This window comes from Diceros bicornis, chromosome X (assembly GCF_020826845.1).
Source record: "Diceros bicornis minor isolate mBicDic1 chromosome X, mDicBic1.mat.cur, whole genome shotgun sequence".
Lineage (NCBI taxonomy): Eukaryota > Metazoa > Chordata > Mammalia > Perissodactyla > Rhinocerotidae > Diceros > Diceros bicornis.
The window spans coordinates 1,194,746-1,216,502 of record NC_080781.1 but is presented as its reverse complement, the minus strand read 5'-3'; the positions used below and the strand labels follow the sequence as shown (position 1 = coordinate 1,216,502).

Here is a 21,757-nt window from a genome sequence, read left to right as displayed (position 1 = left end):
CCTCTCTGCATTCTTTCCTTCCCTTCCAGGGACATCAGGAGCAGCCCGGGCGGCGGGTAATAGGGGCAACATCCTGGGAAATGGGGTCACAGAGAGAACACAAGAGCCAAGCCTGTCCCCACTCCCGTCGGCCCAGGACTCGTCTCCCCAGAGCTCCCTTCTGGGTCACACCCCACAGGAGCCCCTACGTCACCGAGACTCTGTCCCCTGGACCCATACCCCAGCTGTTTATTAACCCCAGTGATTCTGTGGGAGGGTGGGTGGAACCTCGTCCTCCCAGATGCCACGATTTGCAAGAGAGAGATGCAGATCCCTAGAGGCTCCGTGGAGAGAGCTCTGTGAGCCGAGTGGAGACAGAATGAGCTTCCCGGGGAGCAGCCCATCCACCCTGCGGACGTCCAGCAGAAACAGGCAATGGTCTAGCACTGAGGGGCACTGGGGACCCCCAAGATGGCAGCCCAAGTGCTAGGGCTGGTGGGGCGAGAGCCAGATTCTTGGGGACCAAGTCAGTGGGGGAAGAGGATTTGCCAGTGTTGCGGCCAACGGGGCGGGACGGTCTAGGGTGGATTCTGACAGGTCAACCCAACGCCCCCTGGGTGACACGTCGTGTTCTCTTGGTGGCTGGGTGGGCGACGTGGAACACAATATACCCAGAGGGATGTGCTCGCAGACGACCAGGGACGTGACCTGAAGGTGGGGGCGATGAGAGATCTTGGGACTGGTCTACAGGAGGACAGAGCCGCTGGCCGTCGATGGCATTTGCTTGATTATAAGGCAAGCTGCCTTTCTCAGGGCGGGCAAATCCCCAGCGAGTGGGATCCCCCGGATTTTCAGTTAAGGCGATTACTTTAGTAATGAGATTGAGTGTCGAGAAGGGCTGGGACACAGCAGTTACAGATCAGAGGAAATTCAAGGCATGGACCTCAGACTCACCCTTTCACAGGCAGAGTTTTGAAAACGAGTTAAAAAAAAGAATTTAAACTCAGAGCAGGCGAGAATCACAAGCTGTCCGGCCGTGCAGGGCTATTCCTTGGAACAGGATCGATGTTGCTCAGCCGACCTCTAGACGGTTCACATTTCTGGCCAGAAAAAGTAAGACGCCGTCCTGACAGAAGAGAATTCTCATCAGCTGGGTTTGCAATGGAAAAGAGTTGATGTGGACAAGGCTTCCTTAAAAATGAACCTAGCCAATGGATTTCTTTTGGGAGAAGCAAAAATATTCCCAAATTAGAATGTTGCACATAGTTGGTTGCACAGCTCTGTGAATATCCTAAAAATGCTGAATTTGTACCCTTTCAATGTGTAGATGTTACGGTCTGTGGATAACATCTCAATAAGGCTGTTTTTCTATGACTTTATTTTTTTAGAACACTTTTAGGTTCACAGCAAAATTTAAAAGGAAAACAGACATTTACCCTCAAACCCCTGCCCTCAGTCAGGCATTGCCTCCCCCAGTCAGGCTGTTTTTAAAGAAAAAAGCATGTATGGAAACAGGAACAACGAAACGAAAGGAACCTCCGATGCCCACACCTCGGGCTGCACCGAAATGCACAGCCTGACGCTGTCTGCAGCCGGACCACCTGTTCTGTTTCCCGGGACCCCCACACCCCCAAAACCTGAGACACACATTGGGGGCAGAGACCCCAACTTCTCCCAGCTGCCTGAAGAATGTAAAGGGCAGTTCATGGTCAGACATCCCCAGAGTTCATCTCTGAATCAACTGCACTTCTTGTGAAAAGGTGGTAGGAACGTTGGGGTGAATTTGATGAGTTTGATGCGTTCATAGGTTGACCATGAAGACATCTAGTTCATGCGAGTTGCCCTCACGGCTGCCACGTTTCTCCATTTCATCCCCACAGTGGGATTCGAGGGAACAGAGGGGAGAAGGTCACCCTGACCTGGCAGAATCCTCAAACTTGACTGCACATGGACACCACTCAGGAAGATGGCGTCCGAACACCCACACCTGGGCTGGCCCGAGCCCCCCAACTAGGGCAGGTGGGCTTCAGGATTTGCCCAACACTCCCGGAGTGGCTAAAGGTCGAATGGGACAGACAATCACTGGTCTACTGGTAAGGAATGAACATCCCTGGAACCTGGGAATGGGATCTTATTTGGAAACGGTCTATCCAGATGTAATTGAGTGAAGGATGGAGATGAGGGCGTCCTGGAGGAGGGTGGTCCTAAATCCAATGACAGTGTCCTCATCAGAGACAGAAGAGGAGACACAGACACAGAGGAGAAGCCACATGGAGACGGAGGCAGAGATGGAGGGAGGCGGCCACCAGCCCAGGGATGCCTGGAGCCCCAGAAGCTGGAGGAGGCAGGAAGGACCCTCCCCTGGAGCCTCTGGAGGGAGCGCGGCCCTGTGACCCCTTCATCTCAGACGTCTGGTCTCCAGGACGGGGGGAGGAGGAATTCCTGGGGGTTAAGCCCCCAGCGTGTGGTCTCTTATTACGGCCGCCCTGGGAAAGCGACACGGCTTTCTTACAGTGAATGGCGGCGTCCACCCTTTGTCAGAGGTCGCCGCCTGACGGGCTGCGTCTTGCACTGGGTAGGGTCTGAGGGTGAGGAAGCCCTGAGCCCGCATATGGATGACAGGTGAGCCGGAGATGCAAGAGGAGAGTGAAGGGAGACACGAGCGAGCCCCACCTGGCCGGAGCCATACGCACCGCAGCCACGGAGGGTGACGCACGGCGGGCAGGGGCCCCGGTCACCCCCAGCTCCTCCCTAGCGCCCAGAGAAGGGCTGGGCTGGGCGGACGCCTCGGGAGCTCTCTCATCCTCCAGTCCCTGAACCAAACGAGGCCCCTACACCTGCTCAGAGACCAAGGCATCCAGGGCATTCAATCTGTAACCTCGAGGACCCAGGAAGGAGGAAATTAGACAAAAAGCCAGAACGCGACCCACCGAGGGTTTCATTGTGTGGGCTAAAACAACACGCAACATAAAACTTACCCTTTTCTCCATTTTAGAGAGAAGAAATCAGTGGCATGTAGCACATTCACAACGTTGCGCAACCACCACCTCCATCTGGTTCCGGAACATTCTCATCACCCCAGAAGGAGACCCATCCCCGTGAGCAGTCCCTCCCCATCCCCCCGCCCCAGCCTCTGGCAAACACTCATGGACTTTGTCTGTATGGATTTCCCTGTTCTGGACATTTCACATAAACGGAATCACACCCTATGTGGCCTTTCGTGTTTGTTTCTCTCACTGAGCATCGTGTGTTCAAGGTCCATCCACGTTGTAGCCCTGTCAGTGCTTCACTCCTGTTCATGGCTGAGTAATATTCCACTGCACGGATGGACCCCATTCTATTTATCCACTCTTCCATTGATGGGCATTTGGGTTGTTTCCACCGTTATGACTATCGTGAATATCGCTGCTATGAACATGCGTGTACAACTGTTTCCCTGGACATCTGTTTTCAACTCTTTTGGGTACGTACCCAGGAGTGGAATTGCTGGGTCACACGGTCATTCTACGTTGCACTCTTTGAGGAACCTCCGGACTGTTTTCCACAGTGGCTGACACATTACACCCCCACAACAGTGCACAAGGCTCCAACGTCTCCACATCCTCGCCAACACTGGTTATTTTCCTCTTATTCCTATTACTGCCATTCTAGCGGGCGTGTGCGCCAAACCGCCAGATCTAGCAACTCTTTTCTTTTGACTTTAATTCCCTTCGTCCTCGAGCAAGAGGGAACGTAACTGGAGACAGGTAAGTCCAGAAGTACTTGATGATCCCCTGGTCTCTCAGCTCGGGCCACTATCACAGAACGCCACAGACTGGGGGCTTACAAACAACAGACATTGATTTCTCCCAGTTCTGGAGGCTGGATGTCCGAGATCAAGGTGCTGGCAGATCCGGGGTCTGGAGAGAGCTCTTCCTGGTTCATAGACGCCGTCTTCTTGCTGTGTCCTCACGCGGCGGAAGGGGCGACGGAGCTCTCCGGGGTCTGTTATAGGGGCACTGACGCCATTCACGAGACCTGATCCCCTCCCAAAGGGCCCCCGTCCTAACACCGCCCCATGGCGTCAGGATTCCATGTATGAACGTTGGGGGGCACAGACGTGCAGTCTACAGCACCTGGGCGGAAGCTGTTCTGAGGGAGCGGTGGGGTGACAGGAGCTCGGGGGGCCACACCTGATTGGGAGAGCAGTAAGGAGGCCTCGGTGGAGGCGCTTTAGGAACAGGAGCAGAGACGGGACTGGAGCTGAAGGGGGTGCGGGAGCCGTCTACACTGCTCAGGACGCAGGCGGCAGCCTGTCACCACTGCAGGCTGACAGGAAGGGCCTGCTGCAAAGATGGGGTCCTGCAGGCTGGCGTCCCTGGGGGAGAGGGGCTGCGTGCAGCATCCAGGAAGGGCTGCCTGGAGGAGGAGGCTGGACCTCAGGCACCCCGTCTGCACAGGGGCAGTGGGGTGGGGGGCTCTCCTGGGATCGCTTTTACTTTCCCAGCCACATGGGGAGCAGAGAGAGCCGAGGGTGGGGCGCGGCGCTGCAGGCGGGAGGGGCTGGGAGGGATGCTGCACACCTGGAGCATACAGCATCCCCCGGCCCCCGACAGCAGCATCAGCATCGCCTGGCAACCGCCTGTTAGCGATGCTCCATCTGCCCCCAGACCTGCCCTGTCTGGTCCACGTTTAGTCTCACCCCCAGCTGATTCTGGAACACCTGAGGGTCTGAACCCAGACCACTGTCCACGCGTCCTCCAGAGACCCCCACGCGTGTTTCATACCACCTAGAATTTCTCAAAAACTGCAAGCCGTGAATTCTCAGCGTATACTAGACATTTCCATAAAAAGTTTGTTGCTTTCTTGAGAATGTGTCCAATAGAATCTAAAATCATAGCAATTTAATAACCCTATTCATCCATTTAAAAAAATGCACAAATTGACAGCGGCTGATGTTATATTGTTTCTTTCTCTACTTGTGTCCGTATTTCAACTCCCTTCCCCTCCAGGATTCCGAGCTGTATTTCTGTGCTTACAAATTTACCTGACCACCCCATCACAGTTCTGAAATAAAAATGTATAAATTGAGGTGATGATGTTAACTTGACTGATTGTGATCATTTTGCAATAGATACATGTATCGACTCAGGATGCTGTACACGTGAAACTAATACAATATGTCAGTTATATCTCAATAAAACTGGAAAAAATTGTAAATATAGAAACTTAAATTGTATATTAATTTTTTTTACTGTCAACAGGTTTTACGGGTGTTCAAAAAATTCAACTATTAGTTACGAGTGTATACGTTAAAACAGATTGCAAATGCTACGTTATTAAGTGAAGCTCTATCAGAAATGCATCTCTGAACGGGATGGAGGGGCTTTCTCTCATTACGGTTCAGCAGGAACCGTGTTCCCGCCTTTGTCTGGAAAACCACGTTCACATGAAGACAGGTGCAAAGAGACGCTTGGACTCCACAGCACCTTCTCGCTTTGGTGGCAGACAACTCCGGAGGGTCCTCTCTCCGTTCTGTTGAAAGCCAAGGGGAGAACACTGCCAACAGGAACAGCTGCTGTGACCATGTCACTCCTAGACCCAGCTTTCTGGGTGACCCTGGCACTCCAGAGGCTTGGCCATCTCAAGGAGCAGAGCCAAAGAAAGAGGAAGGAGGACAGAAATGGAGACTCCTTGTAAGCAGAGGGGAGGAGGAGGAAGCAGCTGGAGGCACCTTCCCAGGCAGAACACCTCTAAGAACCAGTCTATACGGAAGCCAAGGACTTAGAAACGGACCCGATCCCCTTAAAACAGTCGGCATGCCAAGGACCCCGTGAGCTGGCATAAGCCCCCAGAGTGAGTGCCCCCCGGGTGGGAGACGGCAGGGCGAGGACAGAGAAAGAACCGGGGAATCCGGCAAGACGACGGCGTAGGTCAGAGGGGTGAGGCTGTGGTTGTTCCCCTCCCTCTGTGCTGAGCTGGGCGGTGCGGGACGAGGGAAAGTACAGGGCAGGGCAGGCCATGGGGTCGTCCACTCCACAGACAAGATTCAGGGTTTGCAGGAGCAAAAATGGAGGCGGAAAGAGAGGAGTCGATTTCCTGACTCCAACACCAATCCCCTTTCTCCCATGAGCCCTCCAGGAAAATTCCTTGGGTTTTGTCATTTTCCAAACGCTCCTGGAAGGCAGATTTTTAGGTTCCAGAGGAGCAGAACCTGGGGACCCCCGAGCCCTCGGGTCTACAGAACATCCCTCAGAGCAAGGCCTAAGGAAGGGCTGTCCCAGCCAGTCCCCGCTGGGACCTCAAGCCTAGAAGAGTTTGCAGCCAACAGCTGGAAGATGACAGTGACACAGGTCACACTCAATATGGGGAGAGTTTCTGGGCAAAGAGGCATAGGGACGCCAAGGTCCCAGCTGAAGACACAGCGCATCAGCAACTTGACACGCGTCCAGACCCTTCATTTATCAAGAAACGTGTTCTTCATTCACAGGCCCCCAGAACGAACAGAAAAACATTGGTTTGTTTGTAAAGATAAAAGCTCATCGGTAACAAACGTGTCTCAATTCATCTCCATCCTCACGAATTAGCCATTATTGATCGCTAATTAGCCCTAGACAAAACCAGAGGATATTTAGAAAATAGACAAAAGTAAGGGGAACCTGGAACATCCCATCCTAACTCATCAAGATGTCCAGGGTCTCAAGCCTGAGAAGATGAGCCTGAACGACCGTGGTCCCATGGAGGCAGCCTGGGTGTTCCTTACCTGATCCCCACTCTGATCACTGTCTTCCCCCTCCCACCCCACAGGAGGCGCTGTTTGGGGAAACGGTCCAAAACCAGGCTCTCCGCTCCCGAATCCACACTCTTAATTGTGTTGTTTCGGTGTCCCTAAAAGTAACCACTATGTCACAACAGAGTACCACGGTCCTTTATCCCTCTCCGCTGCAGGGCCTGGCCTGAAGAAAAAGCACACTCGTGCCTCAAAGAGTAAAGAAGGGCATCGCGAATAGCCAAGGAGTCAGTTTTCCAAGAAGACGTGACAATCCTTAAGTTGCATGCAACTAATAACACGGTGACAAAACACGAAAGGCAGAAACTGATAGGACGGCAAGGAGAAAGAGATACAGCCACTGTGATGGTTGGAGACGTCAACACCACCGCTCTTGCAGTGACTGGCAGACCCAGCAGGCAGACGATCAGAAAGGGTGTTCAGAACAGCCCAGCGCTGGTACCACTCCACTTTCCGTCTTGTGGCTCAGTGGTTCTGGAGGTTAAACGTACAGGAAGATGGATGGAGGGCGTGTTTCAAATTCAGATTCCTGAATCTCCTCCAGGACACCCCATTCTCTGGGTCCAGCACTGGCGCTCTCCAGCTTTCCTAGAACCGCCCCATACATACACCCAGTGCACCCACAAGGCCACACGCAGCCCAGTATCACCGCCTCCTCCTCTCTCCCCTGACCCCCAGCCCAGGCCACCAGATGTCCCAGGTGCATCCCTGTAGCCGGCTACAAGGCCCCTCCCTCCCTGCTCTCTGTGCACAATTGTATCACATGGGCCCCAGCTTAAGGCCCTCCTGCCTCTTCATGCCAGCTTGGAGGTGAAGTCTAATCTACAGGACCCGGGCCCTGCCTCCCTCTCCTGTGCTCTTCAGGCTGCACCTTTCCCTGCTGCGCCTCCCAGCCACACAGACTTCTTCCCGATCATTCAACACACCATGATTCTTCCCATTGTACAGACATCTGCCTGGAACACTGTGTCACTCAGGTCCAGAGAGGAACTCAGGAGCTGTGAACTCAGAGACCTCCCCTGACCTCACAGAGACCTCCCCTGAACTCAGAGACCTCCCTCACCTCACAGAGACCTCCTTGAACTCAGAGACCTCCCCTCACCTCACAGAGACCTCCACTCACCTCACAGAGACCTCCCTTCAACTCACAGAGACCTCCCCGAACTCAGAGACCTCCCCTCACCTCACAGAGACCTCCCCTCACCTCACAGTGACCTCCACTCACCTCACAGAGACCTCCCTTCAACTCACAGAGACCTCCCCGACCTCAGAGACCTCCCTCACTTCACAGAGACCTCCCTGAACTCACAGAGACCTCTCCTGACCACAAAGAGAGACCACAGCTAACCTCACAGAGACCTCCCCTCACCTCACAGAGACCACTCTGACCTCACAGACACCTTCCCTCACCTCACAGAGACCTCCCCTGAACACACAGAGACCTCAGGTAACCTCACAGAGACCTCCCTGAACTCACAGAGACCTCCCCTGACCTCACAGAGACCTCCACTCACCTCACAGTGACCTCCCCTCACCTCACAGAGACCTCCCCTCACCTCACAGAGACCTCCCCTGAACTCACAGACACCTCCCTCACCTCACTGACACCTCCCCTGACCTCACAGGGACCTCCCCTGACCTCACAGGGACCTCCCCTCACCTCACAGAGAGACCTCCCCTCACCTCACAGACACCTCCCCTGACCTCACAGACACCTCCCCTGACCTCACAGACACCTCCCCTGACCTCACAGAGAGACCTCCCCTCACCTCACAGACACCTCTCCTGACCCCACAGAGGCCTCCCCTGACCTCACAGGGGACCTCCCTTACTTCACTGACACCTCTTCTGACCTCACTGACACCTCCCTTCACCTCACTGACACCTCCCTTCACCTCACAGAGACCTCCCTCACTGACACCTCTCCTGACCTCAGAGACCTCCCCTAACCTCACAGAGACCTCCCCTGACCTCACAGACACCTCCCCTGACCTCACAGACACCTCTCCTGACCTCACTGACACCTCCCTTCACCTCACAGAGACCTCCCTCACTGACACCTCCCCTGACCTCACAGAGACCTCCCCTCACCTCACACGGACCTCCTCTCACCTCACAGGGACCTCCCCTCACCTCACAGAGACCTCCCCTCACCTCACAGACACCTCCCCTCACCTCACAGGGACCTCCCCTCACCTCACAGAGACCTCCCTCACCTCACTGACACCTCCCCTGATCTCACAGAGACCTCCCCTCACCTCACAGAAACCTCCTCTCACCTCAGAGACACCTCCCCTCACCTCAGAGACCTCCGCTCACCTCAGAGACCTCGCCTCACCTCAGAGACCTCCGCTCATCTCAGGGACCTCCCCTCACCTCACAGACATCTCCCCTCACCTCACAGACACCTCCCCTCACCTCAGAGACCTCCCCTGACCTCACAGAGAACTCCGTGACCTCCCCAACATCAGTACCAGTTGGCCCTCTCTTCATTCCCGTATCTTCCCCTCCTCAAGATCCCCAGGGCTCAGGGAGCCCTGTCTTATCCGGCTCCACAACCTGGGTTCCCAGCTCGGCGCCTGGACCCGGCACTTTGTCAGAGCCGCCGATGAGGCAAACGCTCAGTGCTGGGTGCAGGGATCCCAACGTGACTGCGCAGGGTTTCTGAGGGGCTTCTCCCATCACTGGACATCTAAGCACATTCTGCACCTATAACTCCCTTGGTGACAGATGGGACAAAAACCATCCCAGAGAAAGAACGCTGCGAGTCTGGTGTACCCAGCACAGCGTCTGACAGTGACGTGAGCTGGGGGGGAACAGGCACGTGACCAGGTCCTCCATATGCCAAGACATCAGCGTTTTAATTAAACAGACGAGTGGCGGGATGATCGGAGTCTGCGGTCCCGGCAGGGGCACCCACGCCTACCTGGCCCCTCGATTTCAGGTGAGAAAAAAACCACTTTTTCTTTAATTCGTTTTTAAAAATAGTTCTTTAGGTTTAAAAAGGTTGCTTTTGTGAATTTGTTAAACTTTACATTCTCGGTAAAAAAAGCAAAAGACCCAGGATTCTCCTCCAGGGGGTTATCATACAATATGGACGGCTCACGAAACGCATTACTGCAAATCGTTTCTATCAGTTTCAAATATGTTACACTCAGCTCCGCTCAATGATGTCGCCCAAACACCGTAAAAAAGACAAAAAAAAAAACCCATAAATATGGAAGATGTTAGCTCACTGGAAAAGGATTTTATTTCACCATAAAAATGCAAACTGGGATAAACACCATCCCTCATAACGTGAACATTACAATTCTTCTTAAGTATTTCTGGGCTTCCCTTGGAGAAACAAACGATATAAAATTTAACAAGTTTGCAGCCTGAAATCTGTTTGAAACGTTCCAAGTAAAAATAATTTAGCAAAACGGCTTCTTAAAAAAACCACACACGCTAACCCGGACTAGAAACCAAAGCTTTTGACCAATCTTTTTGATGCTTCTCGACTTGAACGTGTAAAAAGTGAATGTTTGTGAAGTTCGGGAGCACGGGACCGCCCTGTGGCTCTCGCCCAGGTACAGACAGCCCGTCCGAGGCCCGATCTTACAGGACCTGCACCTTCCCCACCCGTGACTTGAGGCGCCACCGCCACTCTGCTCTCTGGGCATCCCACCCACACCGTGCTTCCCAACCAGTTCAACTGACGAAAACAAAAAGGGAAAAAATCCCACAGGGCGAGGCTTTTTCTTTCCAGTTCCCTGCGGGACCGTGGCTGTGCACACTGCACGACTCGTCCCCAACAACGGGGAACGCGCCACCCGTGAAGTCAGGCCACGGGAGGGTCACTGAGCGCCCACGGGAATTCTCTGCCCGTGGGCACGCGTGGGTCTGCAATCCTCCCAGCGGTCGTCCTGGGCCTCTTTCCTGATTTAGAGGAGACTGGTGATATTAAAGCTACTGGATCAACAGTTTTAAAGGAAAACTAAAGCTAGCGACTGGCGACGTGTTTCAGCCAGAGGGCCGCCAGTCGTTCACGGAAGGAGCCTTCCGACGCGCTGCCTCCTCCACGCGGGGCGGCTCCTGGGACGCGGTGAGCAGGACGGGAGCCAGGCCGCTCCCCGGCCCTGACCGTCCCTGGAGGGCAGCGTGGGGGCCCGCCCTGCATTACCTGTTCCAGGCGCTGCGGTGCCGGCTGGGGGACCCTGACCGCGACCTCTCGCCGCGGCGGTGGTGGCTGCGCTTCCTGCCCGAGCCGCCCCCACGTTCCCGGCTCCTCTCCCTCCTGCCGCCGCGGTCTCTGCTGTGGGACCTCCGCGACCGGCCGTGCTCGGGACTGGCGCTGCGCCGCTGGGGGCTGTCGTCCTGGTGCGAGCGCTTCTTGTGGGCGCGCCGCTCCTTCCGCGGCTGCCTGCCGTCCTCCCGGCTGCCCGCCCGCCGCGGCCGGCTTCTCTCCCTCTTGCGCCTGTCGTCGCCGCTCCGCTCCCCGCTGGCAGGGCCGCGGCCCTTGCTGGGCTCCCGGTTGCACTTGTCCTGCTCGGAACGCACGTCCTTCCTGGGCGCGCTCTGGTCGCAGGCGGCAGGCATGCCCTTGGGGTGCTGGTTGTTGTCGGGGATGCAAGAGAGGACGCCGGGGCACCTCTGGCCGGGCGAGCCGTCGTCGGGGGCGGCGAGGCGGGAAGGCTGCCCCTCCCCGGCCTGGGCCTCCTCGGCGACACTCCCGTTCACGTCTTTGGGCGCGCCGTCGGCCTCCAGGCAGGGTGGGGTCTCCTTGGGGGCGCTGGGGGGCGGCGGGCCGGTGAGTGGAGGCAGCGCGGCGGCGCCCACCGCAGCCGGCCGACACCGTGTGCAGGATGTCCAGGACGGGCTGCAGCAGGTCGGCGTGGGAGACGCCCAGCTCCTCGTGCGCGTGGGGGTCGTCGCCCTTCTTGCTGAGCAGGATGCTGAGCAGCCGCTGGCGCAGCTCCTTCTCCTTCCTCTGCAGCCCCAGCGCCCGCTCCTTCTCCTCCTCCACCCGCCGCAGCTCCGCCTCCTGCAGCCGCCGCCGCTCCTCCAGCTGCCGCAGCCGCAGCGTCTCCTCCTTCTGCTCCCGCTCCTGCAGCTTCACCGCCTGCGGGACAGAGCGCAGCGCCTGAGACGCGTCTCTGCACCTACCTCGGTGCTCCGAGGAGGCGCTGGGGTTCGACGCCCCGAGGCCAGGGGGCGCCGGATGGACAGTCTGGCCAGAGCACGGCCCGCCCATCCCGAGCGTGCCCGGGCCAGATGGAAACCCCGTGGCGAAGCTACGTGGCCGGCCCCGGGGCGGGCACGGCGGACGGGGCCCGGGCCCCTCCAGGTCACAGACGGGGCCTGCTGTTAGGTTGCAAGCAGTCGCCAGCTACGGGCAGCTGAGATTATGACAGAGACAGGCGGCCGTGGCCGCCGCCACGGGACGTGCTGGGCCTGGCCTGGGTTAGTGTCTTCAATATTCACCATGAGACAAGAGCTGAGCGGCCACAGGTCTCAGCGCGCCTGCCACGCTCCTTCCCGGGGACTTATCACAACTGTAATCAGACAACAGGTTACGGGCTCGCCCCACGCCTGACTCCACGGGGGCACGTGGCCCACCTGAGCACAAGGAGTGCCCGGCGAGGTCCGTCCGCGGGCCCCCGGCTCGCGGGAGTTACCGGTCAGGCCTCCGGGAGGAGCGCGAAGGCTCCCGGCACCGAGAGGGTCGTTGGCACAGCACCGCCTGAGACCTGTCAGATCCACAGCTGCAGAGCAGGCACACGGGCCTGGCCAGGCTCTGGGGACGCCCTGGGGCCACCGCAGGTCCCCACTGTACCAACCAGGTTCGGCCTCCTCCTCCCACCCCAGACCGCTGCCTGGAGGGCTCAGAGCAAGGACGGCTGACCTGACCAGAGCCGGGCACTGCGTCCCCAGCAGGCAAAGAGCTCCAGGGGCAGGGTGAGCTCTGCCTGTGCCTCACTCTGGGGGACGGTGGCCACCCCCCCAGCCACCCCAAGGCTGCCAGGCCAGCGCCTGGGAGGCCTGACCTCAGGCTAGGCTAATTCCAAGTTCTAGTAGCTTCCAAAGAGGGAAGCGCAGCTGTGAAATCTGAAACGACAGGGGAATCCTACAAGCCACCCGAGGACGGGCGTCACCCCTGGCGTGAACACACATGGCCCTCGGTGGCGGTGGCAGGGAGGAGGGGCCGGGACGCTGGGCCCGGGTGTCGGCGGATGGCGGAGAAGGCAGCCCGCCCGCCCGCCTGCCCAGCAGTGGGTACCTTGGCTCTGCTGAGCAGCTCCGCGACGAGCCGGATGGACTGCAGGTTGCGCTGCGCCAGCAGCAGCTTGCGCTCCTCCAGCCGGATCTTCTCCTGCAGCTGCTTCTGCTCCTCGGCCTGCAGCCTCTCCAGCCTCTTCTGGCTGCGGCGCAGCTCGCGGGCCCTCTGCTTCTGCTCCCTCCTGCGCAGCTTCTCCTCCCGCCGCCTCTCCCGCTCCAGCTCCTCCAGCTCCCTCTGCTTCCTGCGCCAAGCACACGGGGGCTGCGTCAGCAGGGACGGGGCGTGCGGGGACGCGCCGTGCGCGACACAGGCGGCGTGTGAGCACGTGGGGGGAGCAGGCATCAGGTGACGGGCACACACACGAGGAAGCACTTCAACTCTTTACCCCAGCGTAACCCCAGGAACCCCACAAGCAGCAGACCACACGAGGGCGAGGACTGCCAGGGCCTTTAGAGGGACAGTCCTGCTAGGCGTGATCCCAAACCCGAAGCCGTGCAGAAAGGGACGGCGTCAACGTCTAACTGCGAACGAGACACGCCACCCAACGGTGGAAAGGCCCACCACAGGCTGGGCACCAGGGTCACCAGCAAACAGGACGCCCCGCCCCACAGCGCTGCCAGCCCCCCAAGAGAGAGCCCACGAATCGGGGGGAAGCGAGCCCGACTCAGGAGGGAACCCCGACAGCCGCCAGCAGCAGCAAGACACGCTCCACCAACGCCGGCCCGCGGGCCCCCAGACACGACCGGGCAGCCAGCAGAGGCCACCCCAGACAGCTTTCAGCTCAGAGAGGAACCCCTTCTACAACGCACTGGCAACGCTTGCACGTCCCCTTCCCCGGGGCTTTCACAAAGAGGCCGTGCGGAACCACGGGGCACGAAGAGGAATGAGATGCAAATGGGGGCACAGCCGCACGGAAGATTCCAGAAGCATTATGTCAAGGCAAAGACTGCACACGGAAGACTATGTCCCATGCAACCTCTTTCACGTGAAATTCCAGAAAAGGCAAACCCACAGGGACAGAAAACCGAGGACGGCTTGCTCTGGGTGTGTCCCTCGATCAAGGGGTCCCCGCTGGCACGTCCCATCTTACAGACAGCCTGTGAGATTCCTAAACAAAAACGATCCGGAGAGCGAGACTTTTCTTTAAATCAACTCCACATCACGCCCAACTTAGACACTGACAGTATCCCTTCTTGGGGGACGGGGTGGGCAGTCCCTGACGTGAGGAGCTGGAGGCCACCCGGAGACACGAAGACCCTGCCGGGACATGTGGAAGAACCCCGGGCGCGTTCACATGGCACACCCGCCCCGCGTCACCCTCTGGCTTTACAATCTATCAAATAACTGACAGACGGACGCAATCAAGACGTCCAAGCCGCTCTGGGCGTAAGGAGACACACAAGGGGAGAGCCCTGACGTCCTGGCAGGACGTCGACCAGCTACGGAAAAGAGCCAAACCGGTCACAGTGACGCCAGGCGCACAGAGATGCAGTGAACAGACAGTAGCACGGGGCAAGGAAACAAGAATCCGACACCCCTGGACACCAGGAGGACGGGCAGAGCGTCAAGGTCGGGGGCTCACAGTGGAAAGCACCGACAAGCTCGAGAGCCTCAACGGAGGGCCGCCACCAGAAGGTTCCATGACATCAGGGGTCAGGCCCCACAGCTGCCAGAGCTGCGGGTCACAGCGGCCTGGCGAGCCCTGCGAGTGCCCGGGCTCTCCACACAAGTGGAACTGAAGCCCCAGGCTGGTTATCTCTGAGAACAGGCCACTACCAGCTACATTCTGTTTCCCCTTAGACCTGAACCGCCTCCACAAACAGGCTCGCCTGTGACGGAGCACACGCTGGGCTTCCCTGGGCCCGGCCTGCAGACTCCAGAGAAAGGGCAGCAGGCGGCCTCAGGGCCGCCCACCTGAGCTCGCCCTGGGCACCCTCCCCAGCTGGCCCCTTCCCGCCACCCCGTGACAGTGAGCACAGCAGAGCGTCCCGTCTGAGAACCCTGTGTCCTCACCACGCCTCCCCCGGGTGTCTTCTGTCGTCCAGCCCACAGACAGAGCCACCTGTCCTCAAAGGCCTTTCTTCCTACGACAAAGACCAAGGAAATTGCTCCTTTTAAGGAGCCCCTAGAGCCACTTTCAGAAGTGCTGTGGGAAGACTCCTGTAGGACCGACAGCTCGGGGCTTCTGGGTCACGGCCGATGAGGGAAGGGCGAGGACCATGCCCGTCTGGACAAGGGCTGGGCCGGTCTGCTCGCTGCAGGCCGTTTCTCTGACTGGGCCCTGGCCCTGCCCTTCCTGGTTCTGCCAAAGACAGCGAGCTGACCCAGGGTCTTCTGACCAGCATAAAATCCAGGCTGCCCCCTCCCAGCGCTGCCTCCTGAGGACGGCCATGCAGCCAGCACGGTCCATACTCCCCAGCTCCCCACATCCTCCTCTGTGCACCACTGCAGCCTCGCTTCCGGGCTCCTGACGGCTGACGGAGGGCCCTCTACCCGACCCACACCCACATCCACACACGCCGTCCCCCTTGTCCTCTGCGGGCCAGCAAGCCCAGTCTCCTCCGGGGAGCAACGGGGCGAGGTCCAAAATGACACGTATGGTCTGGACCAGCTACCCTGGACCTGGGCTCTGCTGCGAAGATGGAAACAGCTAAACGCAGAAACACTTCTGCATCTGCGTTACAGGCGCCACTGAAGAACAGAAAACCAAACAAGACCCCCCGGCAGGGAAGTCAACTCAACACGGAGACAGACACGAAGACTGGTCGGGTATGAACCCAGCCAAGTCCATCACGTCCAAGTCAGCAAAACACAGCCGCGTAGGAAACGTGCCTGGAAAACGCACGCACACGAGAACGCTGGAAAGAAATGCCAGAAGTACAGCGGAGGTGACGGAAAATGAAGGATTTCTCCTATTCCCAGAATTCAGGTAACATCGTTGGTTAGATCACCTACAACACAAGAACAAAAGAGGAAAGGGGGAAAGACCGTGACCTGAGTTCGCCCTTCGACGTCTGAACGGCAGTGAGAGATGGCGGCAATTATTCAGAAGACCTCTTAACGGAAATTGGTTTTTACTACAATCCGGGCAACTTCGTCGGCTCTCTACCTCACTCTATTAACGCAGCTTCAACAGAAATGCAAAACCACAAAACGGCCGAGAGACGCTGCTTCTGCGGGTAGGAGCATGCACTGGGTCCGCGGGAGGTGGCTCTGAGGGACAGTGCAGTGCAGGCGCCCACCAGACCCGGGACGTGAGTCAGGCAGACAGGTGGGAGCACGCACACTTTCCGCTGTGTCTCCAGCAGCCCCTCACGCTTGCACATGCGTGAACACACACACGTGCACACACACGAATAGGCACACACACACGTGTGGGCGTCAGGAGTAACTCTGAAGGTGCGGCTTGCACAGACAATACCTCTCCTCGGCCCTCTGCCTCTCCTCCGCCTCCTTCTCACGGCGCTTCTGTTCTTCCCTCTGCTGCTCCAGCTCCTGAAGCTTCTGCCTCTCGAGCTGCCGTTTCTTGATGGAGGCGTCGCTCAGGTGCTTGGTCGAGTCGAAAGAAACCTTAGAAGAGAAACAGAGCGCACAGTCACCCGGAAGCACTCTTTAGACATAAGGAAGCGTCACCTACGTGGGGCGGGCTCCCGCAGACGCACGGAACCCCGTCATCTCACAGAAGGCGAGCCACCGGAACGCCTCCGCTCGGGCACGCGGGGCCCGGGATCCCACAGACGCGTCTGAAGAGGGTCCGTGAGCGGCTCCCGACCAAGCTCCTGCACCGAGGCCCCGATTCAACTGGGGAGTACGAACTGACACGGAGCCCCAGTAACTCACCTTCGCCCTTTATTAAAATAAGAATGTCACCCCTCCACAAAGCCACTCACCCCTTCTGCTACCGGGGCCCACCACACCCTCTGACGATGCCACCCCGCCAGCTGTCACAGGGCCCGTGCAGCCTGACAGCCCCATAACCCCAGCCCCTCTGCCAGGCTGGTATCCTTGTCTCTGCGAAGCCACTACGAGTCAGTAGCAACACCCAGAAAAGGACCTTTCTGCCCTCGTCTAAAGGGACGTTTCCGTGGCCCCAAGTGTTCTGGCCTCGGGCACGGTTATGACTCCTTTCAGAGCGCCCCTGTCCGTCACCATCTCAACTACCCTAAAATGTTTCGCTCCTTAAAATACAGATCCTGTAAGAGCCGAAGTGTGCGCCACTGGTTTTCTCTCTGTGTCTGAAACCGTACCAAACGCAGGCCTGCTGTCCTTCTATGGACAGGGGACCGTCCCCTGTCTGTAAGAGAGGCCGGGGCGCAGCCGCCGCCCTGCCTGGAGGGGCTGGGGCTCACCTTGATGTTGCAGGCCACGGCCTTGCCGTCCTCGCCCTTGTACATGAGCTTCATGCCGCGCAGGGCGCTCATAGCCTGGATGAAGCCCACGTACTCGCGGTACTGCACGTACGCCTCGAAGTTCAGATGACCCCCGAAACTGAAGGTGTGGAAGTTGCGGCCGGTCATCTCCTCCCGGTAGGGGTCTAACATGGGGATGTCCACGTTGCGGATCTCCCCGAACTTCTCAAACACCTTGAGCAGGACCTCCTCGCTGGGCTTCTCCGAGCCCGACTCCTTGAGTGCGAACCACTTGCAGGGCAGCCCCTCCAGGTGGATGGTGTCCGGCCGCTCCCCGGGCAGCGTCTCGTTCATGTCCTTGGCGTCGCGGAAGAAGGAGTCCCAGTCGTGGCGGGTGGGGAAGTCGATCTTGAACTCGGCGGCGCGCACCTTGAGGATGTCGGAGAAGCCACTCAACTTGATGGTCTTGCCGTCCAGGCAGGCCAGGAAGGACTTGACGAGGCTCTTGTTCTCCACCTCGCCCTCGAAGCGGATGAAGTCCATGGTGCTCTTGGAGATGCGCAGGGTGGAGAACTGGTGGCTGTGCACCATGCCCTTCAGCCTCTCCATCACCTCCCAGTTCGAGATGGACTTCCCTGGCTGCTTCAGCTGCGGGAGGGCCACGCTGATGGTCATCTTCGTGATGGGCTTGAGGTAGAGGCCGTACGCAGGGCAGAGCTCCACCGCCTCAGACGTGTCGTGGACTATGGTAGCCGCGGCCATAGCCGGGGCGTCGGGCCTGAAACGCAAACACAGACCGTCAGGGCCGGGCGCCGGAGGGCAGTGTCCCCATGCTGGCCGGCACGTCCGGCCCGGAGGGGAGGAACAAGTCTGCTTCTCTGCCACGTCAGGGAGACTGGTCCCCACCTCGTTAAAAGATCACCTGAGATTGGGTTTTTTGTTCTGATTCATCAGATTACACTAAAGGGGAAAAAAATCCTTTAAGGAGGTTTGGCAAAAACTTTTAAGGAGGGTTGAGTGGCCCAGCCTCTGTCAGCACTGACCCAGCCCAATACCTAGAAGCAGCTCTCCCCGGGGCCGGGCTGAGCTCGGCTGCCCCTAGCCCCAAGCTAGAATCATGTCGTTCCACCGGAAGGCACAAACACCTCCCTAAGGCAGGGGCACCCGAATGGAAAGAGCCCAGCTGCAGGACCTGGGAGGGTTTGCGGAGGAGGAGGCCTGTGTTTCCACTGAACACACAGGGAGGGAGCTTCAGGCGGAAGAAACAATCGAGAACCGTCCACTTTAATATCTCCACTGTGGGCAGACGCATCCTTTTGGCCCAACTTAAAGGGAAAAGGGCATGGGCCTCTCCAAAGGTTGGGGCTCAGAGGGTGTCTGCGCCTTCTCCCTCCTCCCCTCTTCTCCAGAGCAGGTCTTCCTACTGGTCTGACTGGTCCGTGCTTCCAGAAAGCCAGCCTCCAGCTGAGCCTGACCCACAGAAACCCAGACCCTACAGGTGACTGTGCCCCTAAGCCCGCCCACCCGCCAGCTCGGGTCAGAGGCCTCTCACCACGCCCGGGAGGCACAGCCCAGTGCAGGGCTCCAAGGCAGGAGGGTCCAATCGGGACCAAAGAGCCACTTGCGGGGTCTGGGGTACAGGAGAGGGACTCGGGCCTGTGCTGAGACCAGAGGCATCTCCTAGGACCCTAAGGGCCACACAGGGAGCCAGACCAAGCAGCACCCCCTCTGGCCAGGAACCCCAGTATTCCCAGCTTCCCTGGCTCCCCATCTCCCCAGTAACGATCGCAGCACCTCGCCTGCCCCTGATACCCCAGGCCACCCCCAGCAGCCCAGAACCACCCCCCAGGCCCCCTTTCCCCTCTAGTACCTGGGGCCCCCCCCCAGCTGCCTCTGGGCCCCAACTCCCGCCTCCTCATCTCCCCAAGCCACCCCCACTGTCCTGTCCGTACCCTCCCGGTACACCCCCTCTACCAGGAGGTAAAGACCCTGTTACCTCCACCCGCTACTGCCCAGACCCCTCTGGCACCACCCCCAGACCCCCGCCTCCCTGGTACCGTCGGTGTCTCCAGCCACCCCTGGCACCTCTGCCAGCCCCTCAGGACCTGGGGCCCCCAGCTCCCTGCAGACTCCCACTTTCAGTACCTCTACTAGCCCCACAGTGCTCACCACCCCTCACCACCCCCCAGCCCCTCCAACCCGCCCTCAATACGCCCAGGCCCCTGGTACCCCCGATCCCAGTACCCTGGACTCTCCAGGATTCCCCTGATACCGCCTGACCCTGCTACCCTGCCCCCAGACCCCCACAGACCCCGGTACCCTCAAAAGCCCACATCTCCAGGTCCCTGTAGACCCAAGTCACCCAGCCCCAGCCCCAGGCCCCAGATCCCGAGCCTCCAAGAACCCAGACCTCCAGCCCGCAGCCACCAGACCCCAGCCCTCCAGGAACCCAGACCTCCAGGCCCCAGACCGTGGCCCCCCCAAGAACCCAGACCTCCAGCCCGCGGCCCCCAGACCTCCGGGCACGAGACCCCAGCCCCCCAAGAACCCAGACTCCAGGCCCCAGACCCAGGCCTCCCAAGAACCCAGACCTCCGGGCCCCACACCCCCGCCCCCTAAGAACCCAGACCTCCGGACCCCAGAGCCCGGCCCCCCAAGAACCCAGACCTCCGGGCCCCATACCCCGACCCCCCAAGAACCTACACCTTCGGGCCCCACACCCCGGCCCCCCAAGAACCCACACCTCCGGGCCCCACACCCCGGCCCCCCAAGAACCCACACCTCCGGGCCCCACACCCTGGCCCCCCAAGAACCCAGACCTTCAGGCCGTGGCCCCCAGACCTCCGGGCCCGAGACCCCAGCACCCAGACTCCGGCCCCCCAAGAACCCAGACCCCTAGGCCCCACACCCCGGCCCCCCAAGAACCCACACCTCCAGGCCGCGGCCCCCCCAAGAACCGAGACCTCCAGGCCGCGGCCCCCAGACCCCCGGGCCCGAGACCCCGGCCCCGCAGACGAGACCCCCGCCCCGGCCCCAGACCCCGGCCCGGCCGGCGGGGGCGGCGCTCACCGGCGCGGGGCTCCGCCTGCGTCCCGGCCGCCGCGCTGGCCCAGCTCCCGCGTCCCCTACCCGCAGGCGCGGCCTTCCCCCCGGCGCCCCACCGTCCGCCGGAGGCGCCACCGACACCGCCCGCCCCTGTGACGCACTTCCGCTTCCGGCGCCCAGTCCCGCGGAAGCTGCCGCGCGGCGGCTCCGGGTTTCTCCTCGCGGCCCTGGACCCGCCCCCGGGGGCGGGACTTCCGGAGGCCCGGGGCGGGGGCGGGCCGGCCCGAGGTGTGCACTGCGCGTGCGCAATCCCGCCCCGCCCCCCCCCCCCCCCACGCCGCTAGCCGTGCTCGGAGCCTGCCGAGGCTGCACCGGGGGTCGCGGTGCGGGGTCCTCTGCCTCGCGGGGCACGGGAGCAGGGACGCGTGCTTGCGCCTAATTGTTGCTGCAATTATACGTCATATATGACAATACAAGTTAATTCTAGATTTTGTGTTTAGTATCTAATTATTTATTAATTTTTAAATTATTTTTTTGTGTTTGTGTATATTGATTAATTGTATAATTGTATATAAATACATAACATAAACATAACCTTATGGCACTTTTATATTTATTTTTTTAATTTTTGTATTTTTACAGAATATTTGTTTACTTTTGGTAACATATGACAATAACATATGAATGATATATTCGCTATTTATATGTACTTTATATACCGTAGTACTTTTAAGTAAATGTGTAATAATATGTAAATTTTAAATATAAACGTATGATAATATATTTCAAATATTATATATAGTACGTTTTATATATTCTTATATAATCTTATAAATTATAAATATTTTAGACGTAATATACTTTATATAATAGTGTAACATAGTTACAAATTAACAAACTGTAATTTGTGAAGCTCCCACACTAAGCCAGATGCTGCACAGGGCATGGGCATCGGATGCCGCAAATATGTGACAAGTCCCCAAACTGAAAATCCAGTGTGGGAGAACAAGACACAGACCCCCGGTTGTTCATCATGGGGTGCCAGAGGATTACCTTCAGAGGGGGAGAGGGTGGGTGAGGGGACCCCGATGTCAGGTGGAGTTGTAGAAGGAAAGGGGCTCCTGGGTATTTTCTGGGTGTCTGCTCTGTGTGACTCACGTTGTCCCGTTGATATGCTGTCCGTGAAGGCATATATGATCATGACGGCCACCTGACAAGAGGGAAACGGAGCCTCCAGGGTCCCCGCGTTAGGGGGACCCCTCTTTGAACCCAGGAAGCCTTCTGGGTGGGGTACGCATCTTTGCCACCTTCGTTTAATTTCTCCTTCTTAGGGACCCAGAGGTGTTTGGTGTTCTC

General features: G+C 58.5%; 1 protein-coding gene across 1 annotated transcript; it reads right to left on the bottom strand.

Annotated features, from left to right (window-relative positions):
- Window positions 1-10,808: 10,808 nt before the first annotated feature.
- Window positions 10,809-20,502, bottom strand: AKAP17A (A-kinase anchoring protein 17A). The gene is given in 6 exon segments (XM_058535361.1): window positions 10,809-11,566; window positions 11,568-11,849; window positions 13,008-13,248; window positions 16,429-16,577; window positions 17,357-18,134; window positions 20,426-20,502. Coding segments are annotated over 5 exon segments (2,094 nt in total). The 5' UTR covers window positions 18,119-18,134; window positions 20,426-20,502; the 3' UTR covers window positions 10,809-10,906.
- Window positions 20,503-21,757: the final 1,255 nt, after the last annotated feature.